General features: G+C 39.1%; 2 protein-coding genes across 3 annotated transcripts; both read right to left on the minus strand.

Annotated features, from left to right (window-relative positions):
- Positions 1-18: 18 nt before the first annotated feature.
- LOC108668933 (zinc finger protein 540) lies at positions 19-3989 on the minus strand. The gene is made up of 2 exons (XM_018156195.2): positions 3098-3989; positions 19-2895 (listed from the first exon to the last, which is right to left on the minus strand). The coding sequence occupies exon 2, from the start codon at positions 2892-2894 to the stop codon at positions 93-95; it is 2802 nt and encodes a 933-aa protein (XP_018011684.1). The 5' UTR covers position 2895; positions 3098-3989; the 3' UTR covers positions 19-92.
- A 124-nt stretch (positions 3990-4113) lies between these two features.
- LOC108668935 (E3 ubiquitin-protein ligase RNF14) lies at positions 4114-8973 on the minus strand. 2 transcript variants are annotated; one of them, XM_018156197.1, is made up of 7 exons: positions 8778-8973; positions 8362-8498; positions 7435-8154; positions 6982-7163; positions 6554-6664; positions 6062-6164; positions 4114-5584 (listed from the first exon to the last, which is right to left on the minus strand). In XM_018156197.1, exons 1-7 carry the CDS (start codon positions 8926-8928, stop codon positions 5315-5317), a joined length of 1674 nt encoding a protein of 557 aa, XP_018011686.1. In that variant the 5' UTR covers positions 8929-8973; the 3' UTR covers positions 4114-5314. The 2 variants fall into 2 exon arrangements, with proteins under 2 accessions (XP_018011686.1, XP_018011685.1); XM_018156196.1 differs by having other exon boundaries at positions 8362-8504.
- Between the last annotated feature and the right edge of the window lie 1277 nt (positions 8974-10250).

Consider the following 10250-nt stretch of genomic DNA (forward strand, 5'->3'; position numbering starts at 1 on the left):
ACGTTCAACAAAAATAGGAGAAAAGATGAAAAAAATTTTTTGCAAGATAGCTTATAAGATTTTTTACAGCCAGCTGTGCTCTGGAATGTTCTTCACTGATAAGGCCCGAGGTATGAGGGATAAGCGAGGAGGTAAGCTGCAGCAGTGATGGCCTCAGCGGAGAGGTTGATAGGGGAATGTTGTGATGAGAGCTGTGGTAGGGATAAGCTGCTAGGCAGATGAGGTGCAGGGCTGGCCGAGTCGGGCCGCGGATACCACGAGCTTCCCTCCATGGACGTGTCGATGGCAGAGCTGGACGCAGCGAGGAGCGAGTGCGCCGCGGACACGCCGAGCGGACTGCCTTGACTCATGACATACGAGTCTGCAATCGTCCGGTGTTTGCTCGTCCGGCAACTGAGATCAACCAGCGTGCGTTGGTTGCAGCGAGACTTGCTTAACGCTGAGTTGAGGCCGTCTAATTCTACTGGATCGTCTTCGTCGTCTTGCTCGTCCTGGATACTCTTCTTGCTGTGCACTTTCAACACGTGCGCGCGAAGGTTACAGCTTCTCGTAAAAGCTTTCGAACAAATGTCACACACGAACGACTTGATACGATCGGGCACAGAAGAAACCTTGTGCTTTTCTTCGGTCATGGCTACCCAGCCGTGTACCCGTCTTAAGTGCTTCTGAAGTAAGTCTGCACCAACAAAGGTTTTCCCACACATTTCGCACGAATGGCGATCCTTGGTTCTATCCCGGTGGCACTTGAGGTGTAATGACAGCTTTTCCATTGTCTTGAAGAATTTATGGCACACGTGGCATTGTTCTCGGGCTTCGTGCAGCTGCTGGTGCTTCATTAACAACTCGCGACGATTAAACGACGCGGGACACTTGGAGCACTTCAGCGCCCGGCTGATTTCATGTGTTCGCTTGTGAGACAATAAGCGGTCACGACGAGTGAAACTCTTCGCACAATAACTGCAATCAAATGATGCTTCTTGATGACTGCTCATGTGGCGTTTCAAAATATCTTTCCTCGCGAATGTTTTTCCACATACATTGCATTTGGGTTTATTTGTCTTATGAACAACCTCCATGTGGGTGTCGAGTTTGTCACTCCTCAGAAAAGATTTACTGCATAGCTCGCAAACGAAAGGCTTCTCATCCCAATGTTTCCTCATGTGCATTTCTAAGTTGAACTTGGACGAGCACGCTGTGTTGCACTTGTTGCATGAAAACCTTACTCTGTTATGCGCCTGGATGTGAGCTTTAAGATACTCGGCGCGTGAGAAAGCTTTAGGACAAATGCTGCACATGTGCGGCTTTTTCTGTTCGTGTGCTAGAATGTGCCTCTTTAGAGTCTCTTCGCGGCCGTAAGTTGTACCACATCTGTCGCACTTGAAAGGTTTAACGCCTAGATGGATTTTCACATGTTCAACTAAATACTTATGCATAGAAAATTTCTTAAGGCACACTGGGCATTCATATAAAGAATTAACTGGGCATGAATGTTCATTTATCATGTGTTGTTTGTACCCAGAAAGATTGCGACCAAAACGAGCTTTGCACACTTTACAGGTTACATTTTCAGTTTTAGCAATGATTCTCTTAACCAATTTGAAATTAGCGTCTAACAATTTTTGGGACTGCTGAACCAGAGTAGAGTCTGTGCACGTCGATTCAGCTGTTTGTCCTGTATTCGATTTCAAGAGTGAAATTTTTCTCAGCGATTTATTGGGATCTTCGGCTCGGATGCGACCAAGTTCATTATTTGATGAACTTGCTTCAGAAGTAAAAAATGACGCTTCTTTGTCCGCATCATCACGCATTCGAATGACGCTAGGCTTCTTTCGAGCCTTACTTTTGCGCTTCCTGGCTCCAGTTTCAATGTGTTTGGGCGCCTCCCACTTATTCACGTCCTTTCCGAGAGCCCTCGTCTCGGCATTATCAGCAGAAGAAATAGCACCATACCTCGTGTCACGTACGCTGTTCATAGCATGCAACGGTGGATCTACATCAGGTGGATCATCAGAGAGGGTTTCTTTGCCACCACTAAAGCTGCTCACATTTGAGCCCTGCTCGAGGATTTTGTCGTCCAGGCCGAAAGCTTGCACGATGTAAGGAAGCGTCAAATTATCTTCTGAGTCGAGCTCGTCTCTGAGATCCAAATCCGTAGTTGCTGAAAGATGCCTAGTGAAATCTGCAGGTGATGGCGGTCTGTCAAAAGAATTGTTAAACATTGATTTGTCAGATTCAGTTTCAGGCTCTGGAATAATAAGATGAATGTACTCATCGCTAACCTGAAACACGCCGCTAAACATGTGCTTGTGGGCGTACAAAGGCGTGCCGCTCGGAACCTTATTCCGACAGAGCCAACACTCGCTGACGTTGATGGGGAAATTCGTGTTGAGGTTCAGGAGACGCAGCTGCAAGACAATCTTGCCATCGTAACAGGTAACGCGTCCATAAACGTCTGTAGGCTCTAATGTTTGATTTAGACTTTGATTATTTGGGGTGTGTGTTTCGTCGAATGCATCACTGTTGCAGACTACACTAAAAAATTCAGCCTCGAGCTTCCTGTGCGACTGCTGAGGCCCTGAGACGTTTTGCTGGAGTCTTGACGCCTCATCATGATTCTCGAGCTTTGCCAGGATAGCTTGCGTTGACAGAGACACGGACTGGTGTTTAGGCAAGGAGTTCGTGAGGTCCATCATCTGAGATTCGTTGCTTGGAGCTGTAAAGTCATCCAATCTTGGGAATAAGGCATCAGGCATGTCTGCTGTGCCAGAATTTTTTGCGTTCATAGAAGGAAGCCCCGCTGGACGGTAGCCTCTCTCGTCTGCCATACTGAAAGCCTGTAGGACGAGCTCGTCTGACAGCCCTTCCAGAGCCCCGCAGCCACTCGAGTCTGCCATTCTGCAGAGAACAATAACAAGGAAAGTAGTAGAAAAATTCCTTGTCACATTTTATTTGAAAAATTATTCCATTTACTCGACGTTGTCTGACAGCACGAAAATGTACTTACATTTTTTCATATTACAAGTAAAACTTTAATGTATTGTATCAACATATAGAATTTTATTCGTTCGTGAACGTTGACAATATTGTACTGCATTACCTGCTTATGTTTGAAGTTAATGACAAAGTTAGTTCATACGACGCTGCTCCCACTCTTTCGTCTCAGGTTCACAGGTCCAATAAGGGCCTAGTTGACTTAAGAGCTTCATCCGCGATCGACATGCATAGAAAAAATTGTGTATTGTTGCATGAAATGAGAGAGAGAAGTTAAGGCGCAAATTGAAAGTCGGTACACAAATGGAACAAAACATTAGTGGTTAGGTCGCACTTCTCAATGACGAAAGAAGTCAATTCATGCTTTCGTCGCATTATTTCTCGTTTTTAAAAGCAGATTAGTGAAACTCAATTGTTTACGCGAGTCAATTGAGTGCAAATTTTATCATCTCGTGACATTTTTTACTCTCTTTCGCGTATCAAAATTGCATTCATCGGAATAAGTTTCATTTTGAGAGGACCTATCAAGTTGTAATTGAGGCGTAAAGGGTAACCGGGGGAGGCGCCTCGTTCCCCAAGCAAGCTCCGAATCATAAATTCACCCAAACAACCAAGAAAAGAAATTAGCAAAAATACGGTACAGTTTACTCCGTTGGTTTGCTAATTAAAGCTTGAGAGCCACGTTAGAACTTCTAATGCATATAATTCATGTTCACCTACGAGATGAACATAAGCAGTCTTCAATTTATTTTATAAGTGGCAAGAAAACAATGTTTTGACTCAGTGGACAAACCATGTGAAGTACTTCAAGCCACAAGAGATAGAAAATTTTTGTTCGAAACTAGCAAGATGCAAGAGCCGCTAGGCTCCATAAAGTACACAGATGCTGGAAAATGTTGAAGCTACATTCGGAGTCTGCCCCCTTGCGGCAAGTTCTACTTTTCTGAACTGCATTAAGATTCAATGTATACTGCACTATAGTTCATATCCTCTGGGTAGGAGGTTTCGTGGTAAGACTAGCTTTTCTATGACACATTCGTACGCATATCACGAGAAGATAGAGCAATGACAGCAAATCGGTTGTCGCACTCATCATTGTGAGGTTACTTAATGAAAGAAACATTAACGATAAATCATACGAAAAATTATAATAAATATCTTTTATAGCAAATGACATATCTTTGAACCACAAATGTGAGTAGTTCCATACCGATAGAGCAAAATGACTTCGTTGCTAAGAGAAAGCGGATGAAGATTCAATACTATATCACTTGCATGAATTCAGGAACTACAGTTAGTAAATCTCCAGTAGTTAAGGAGTTTTTTCTGTGAATCTTGCTGAAATAACACAGATTCTCAACATAACGGATAAGTAGAGCATAAAAATATACCGAAATAAATATAAACTTGATTCTAAAACCAATAACTGAAATTAACAAAATTCAGTGAAGTCGTTAGAAAAGTCATACTACTTGCGAAATAAATAAATATGTGTAAGTAGAAAGTGACTAATAAGCTAAATGAAATTAATTTCATTTTGCTTCAATTTATTGAACCGGAGGATACTAACTTAATTGAGACGAAATAAGATGCAAAAATTGCAGATGAGTGAAATGAGTTAACATTTGATGCAAATTTGTTGTGCTCAGTTACACTATTTCAAACATGTAGACTTAGAGCAAGCAGAAAATAATAAGAGTTTATTAAAAACGACCACGAAACAATAACCGTACAAATCTGGATAGTGTAATTCAATCGAAAATATACTTTTAAGAAAATAATCCCTGAATAAATCCGATTTGTCAAAATATTGTAAATGCATAACTACATCTATGAAATTAATTGATGGTGATAAGTATTACACCATTGGAATCTTTTTATCAAATACAGAAAATTTTTCAAATACCTGCCGTTAAATTTGTCAAGTAGACAAATAAATTTGAGGAACAGAAGAACCACATGTATAACAACATCGAAGAATAACGCCTACTTTTGAGAAGCATCCATTGATAAGGTGAGAAAGATATATAAACACAAAATTTTAGCTCATTGGTAGTGATGAGGAGGCTCATCGCTACATATTCAAGTTCCCATTTATTGATGAAGGTATATGTATCGCATTCATTTCAAACGCGAGTATGTGAATTTCACTGAAAAGTCGAGAAATTAATACGAACAGCCACAGAGCTTACATCCTGGAAAATATTATGGAAATAATCAAATATCCTTTAGCTTGTGCTCAGGTAGATTGAAATTCAAATAATACCTGATTAAGGTACTAAAATAAAAAAGTTCGATTGCTTCAACTATCTTGGTGACACCCTCACAAAAAAACATAATACATTCCTGGTTCCTCATCATCATCTAAATTTTCATCGTTGGGTCTAATGGGAGGTGGTTCATGATCGTCGTCCACATCATCAAAGTCCGGAAAGTCATCAATATCGACGCCCTCAAAAAGCTTGTTGTAACAATCCGATGAAGTTCCGTTGTAATGATCGTACGGACGCGCTGCCTCCAGTATCTTCATGCACAGCCAACAGAAAGTCACGTGGCAGCGCTGACACACCATCTTGTTGCAGCCGTCCATTTTCTGTACACAGAATATAGAACTTAAAGGAATATTTATTCATATTATGCAGGCAACTTCAACGAGGAATTTGGCGAAAAATACTATAACAGCTGGAATTAAATGAAAAAATTTTAAGATGATAATTCATAGTGAATTAGGCAAAAAATATAACTCAGTACTCACTGCAGTGAGTGACAGAGAGCGCTTTTTTCTTGTCGACGAAAACGTGAAGTCACGGATGGACGGACATGGCGAGCACAATAGTGCATTTTTTCCATAAACGAGAAAATGCGCTAAAAAGCATGAATTGAGCAAAAGAAAGAAAAAACTTAAAAAAAAATTCTTTACATACACATGGCCCATACGTAAGTTCATCTCGAGACCACATTACTGTTAAAAAAACTTAAAGCATTGCAGGAATAAAATACAAAGGTGATGAATTTATAGTGATTGCAATGAATTCATGAGTATAAAAATGGGGCAATGGACGATACATACCTCAATGTTAGCAGAACATTTTGGACACCTCTTGGCATTGTTCGAAATATAGTTCATACTGAGCAACTCTTGCTGCAGCTTCTGTAAGTACTTTCTGCCATACCTTAGAGAAGCAATATAGGGAAAATATTCAATTATGCTCGAATAAATAATGTTTAATGTAATATATACTACGTGATTTTTTCAGAATGACATTTTTTCTACTTTAAATCGCTACAAGAAAGTCCTGCTAAATTCAAAGTCTGTTCAAAGTCAGTTCAGTATATTCACTTAAGCTCGCTAAAATTCAATGCAAAAATATTTGTTAGATCGATGAGCAAAGTTATAAAACGCAGCTACCATTTAATATTTGAATATAAAGGCATTTACATCAAGGCTTGAAACAATTTACATTACACTTCTAAAAGCACGCATAACTAGGCATCCAAAAGTAATTATTCTAATAACATTTTTGTTTTCCCGCCACGACATGAAAGTGTTTGAGAGGCTCACCGTTCCTCCAGTCGCGCTTTGGTGGCATCATCACCCTTAGAATATTCCTCCAGAACTCGCTTTGTTTCACTGTTCTTCAGCTTACACGGCTCTTTGCCGTGAGTACCAAACCTGAAGTCAGACAAAGGGTTAAGATGGTTCGATCTCAAAAATAACTTTGGGCTCTAACAGCGGTAAAGTAATCAAAATGGTGACTCAAGAACAGTAGGCTTTTCTTACAGATAATTTAATATTTGTATTGTCAGTATACTGCAATTAAATAAAACCAAATTTATACGGCGCAGATTTTGGCCTATGGTTACTTACTCATTCAATATATAGAGAATACTTTTAATTGGTTACATAAAAATCAAACAAATCACGAACATTATTCCAAAATTGTTCCACTATTGAGTATTGATAGGAACTTATTTTGCGAGATGCCATACCTGCAGAGAGAACAGAAGACAAATGAGCAAACAGGACAGGTGCCTTGGTCGCCGTTCAGGGTGACGGGATACTGACAGTGCTGCCGAGGACAGGGCTGCGTGTCGCCCAAGGCACTCAGAGTGCTTGAGAGCAGCAGAGAGTCCCATCGCTCATACAACTCGGCAGACACAAGCTCCTCCACCTGCGAGGTTATCAGATATCACTTAAAGTACTTTTTCAACCCATCAAGATGCAACATTGGCTTATTAGCCACTTCTAGGCTGAAATCATCAAATTGAGCCAATTCGGGTAGAAAAGGACAAGGGTTAAGTTTAAATCCAGGTAGAATACAGTTTGAAATGTATAAATGCACAATATCACAGCTATTCATTTTTCAAGAATAATAAGCCATTGATTTCATTGCTACAAAGATCCTTGGAGCAATAGAAGGAAAGTTAAATACAGATGCTCACTTGCTTGGGGTTGGCTTCAGAAGAGCACTTCTCAGTAGGGCACTGCAACGCCTTGACATTGCCTTCTCTGATCTGCACTTCGAAGTATCCTCTCATGCAGTCTTTGCAGTAGACATGGCTGCAAGGCCAAAACTCCAAGCACATCTTACCAATTTTCTCAGTGAAACATACAGCGCACTTGAAGCTTTTCAAGTTGAACTCCTTCTTTCGCTTATCTTGGTCATACTCACGTAACAACAGAAAAAGGTTGGTATTAGGAGCAATGTCCTGAACAGCTCTATTATCAACCACTCCACTACAAAATTTTTCTATCACATTGACTCCAGATACAGAGATTATTTTCTCAGCACAGCCTCCATTAATAACATCATCTTTTCTATTAATATCACTTATATTCCTAATATCACAGTTTGGGACATTTTGAATGATTTTTGAGGGTAGTAAATCTTCTGTCACAGATTCTGACTTCCTCCCAAGTGGCCTAGAGAATTCATTGGAGTTCAAGGAGCTTTCCGCCCCAGAGGAGGAAACACTGATTGGCTGTGAAGACTGCCTCATCAGATCATTCTTCTTGGGAGTGATGGAGTCAACATCCAAAGAACTGCCAAGTTCTAGAAGTTTAGTGGCCTCATCATGAATAAACTGACTCCATGTGTAAATAATAACACTCCCCTTGTTCTCTTCCCATAGCTTGTCAAGTTCACAGCAGAGCAAGCTCAGCTGCGAGTGGGTGAAACAACATTGAATCAATAATATTGCTTAATACACAAGAAGAAGACATATGTACATGAGAATGAATAGAATAAGCTTGGTTGATGAAATAGTAATGAGCAATCCAGAGGAATTGGTAACAAAAAAGAACTTTAAAGTAAAAAATAACTGTAAAAAATAGTTTTTTAAAATTAGAACAATAAGACAGCCGCTTACTTGCGCTTTTGTGATCCACTTGCATGTGAGGGTGAAGGAAGGAGGAGCCTCAGAGGGGTAGTTGGGAGGGTAGCAGAAGTGTAGGTACACACGAGGGAGGTGTTGAATTTGGACAGGCTCATTGTAACCATGATTTCCTGAAACTAATGGTAGATTAGAAGTATCATTGAAAGGTTCTCATTAAAGTAGGTAGTGGAGTTCATTAATTAAATTAAAGAAGTGAGTTGAAGGCTAATGAATTATAATATTTCAGATTCAATATTGAATCCTGCTTTATAATCATTAACTAACAAGAATTTAGAAGGACATGGTAACAATCACTATAAGTGTGGGCTGCATCAGTAAATGCATAAAGAAAAGCTCATCCATTTTTATTTCTTGTTCATTCTAATATTAAATGAAGAATGCATACTTACCATTGGATGAGATGAGTGAAATGGTACCAGGCAGATCCAGACTGATGACCAGCTCTCCACCCTTGCTTCCTTCTCCCTCAGCCTCATGGAAACAATCTTCATAGATACTAGAGAGCACTACTAGTTCATCTGCCTGAGCCTCCAGATCCATATATGTATCAATTTAAATAACACTACAGAAAAAAACGGAATAAACCTGTAAGTAAAAGAATATAGATGTCAAGCATTATTATATGTATAAAACTAGATAAAATGCACATTCCTTTTTTCTGTTGTTTATTGCTGTTTAACCAAAGTGTCAGATTTTGTTGAAGAAATTTAGTTAAAAAGAATATACAGTATTGTCAAAAACTCTGTGACATCAACTCCTATCAAAACACATCCATATGTAAGGGGTATCAAATTAGGCTATTTGTTGCTCAACCATTGTATATTTTTGTACCTTACTTGATTTATTTCACTTCTCCACATAATGCAATCCGATTTATTTCATGCTTTTTAATAAATCTGCTTGCTTTACTCAACATAAATAGCTTAATAACCAATGTCCTACCTTAACTATAAAAATAAAAACCAAATATTCTAACTGATCTCCTTCACCTCTGTACTTTAGAATCACCTTTGCAGAAGGACCCCATATAACAGAATATATAGTAAGCAAGTTGACTGTTGCCATGGGCAGTCTTCTTGGTCCAACATTTGTCACATTCTACATGTGTGAAGTTAAAATCCAAGTGTTGTTAAATTTACAGATTTACCTCTACTGTCAATATGTCAATGACATTTTCATCATTGTTTGAGACTATGATCACATGATGAAGCTGTGTGTAGCTTTAGAACTCAATTCTGTTTTGATGTTCACTTACAGATTTGGACAAAATCATACATTGCTTTTCCCAGACATACTAGTAAAAGGCAATAATAATTCATTTCTCACCAAAGTTTAGAGGAAACATAGATGTCAGAAAAGTCCTAAACAAAGAAAATGAATGTCCCCATTGCTACAAAATCATCACCAAACATGCCCTCATACATCAAGCATTCAAAACCTGTAATCGCTCATGACTTGAAGACTGAACTTTGGACCTGATAACAAATTCTTGTAAACAGTGGTTATGCAAATAAAATTATTGACACTGATTGTAAAAATTTTCCAGTAAATCAAAACCAGATGAACAGTGGTTATAGGTCAGATGAAAGAGTCCTCAAATTGATTGTGCACAATAACATCAGTTTCACACAACAGTAACTGATCAAAACAAATAATAATAAAAAAAATCAAGCATGTACGGTAATCACTAAAAATAAGCCAAGTAAAAAGTTGGGAACACTGCAAGAAACCAATGCTATTTAGAAATTCTCTTGCACAAAAGAAGGTTGTAACTTGTCCAAAATGTAAATTACATCAGTTTGACCAGTCACCAACTTATATGCCACATAAAAACTGGAGGGCAAAAGATCCATATGCAGGAG

This window comes from Hyalella azteca, unplaced genomic scaffold, assembly GCF_000764305.2.
Source record: "Hyalella azteca isolate HAZT.00-mixed unplaced genomic scaffold, Hazt_2.0.2 contig5386, whole genome shotgun sequence".
Lineage (NCBI taxonomy): Eukaryota > Metazoa > Arthropoda > Malacostraca > Amphipoda > Hyalellidae > Hyalella > Hyalella azteca.

Excerpts from the sequence above, each read along its gene's own strand:
- LOC108668933 (XM_018156195.2), bottom strand. The coding sequence starts at position 2,894 with ATGGCAGACTCGAGTGGCTGCGGGGCTCTGGAAGGGCTGTCAGACGAG.
- LOC108668935 (XM_018156196.1), bottom strand. The coding sequence starts at position 8,928 with ATGGATCTGGAGGCTCAGGCAGATGAACTAGTAGTGCTCTCTAGTATC. Across the intron at positions 7,164-7,434 it reads CTGAAGCCAACCCCAAGCAA|GTGGAGGAGCTTGTGTCTGC; the intron begins GTGAGCATCTGT and ends ATAACCTCGCAG. Across the intron at positions 6,165-6,553 it reads AAAGCGCGACTGGAGGAACG|GTATGGCAGAAAGTACTTAC; the intron begins GTGAGCCTCTCA and ends TGCTTCTCTAAG.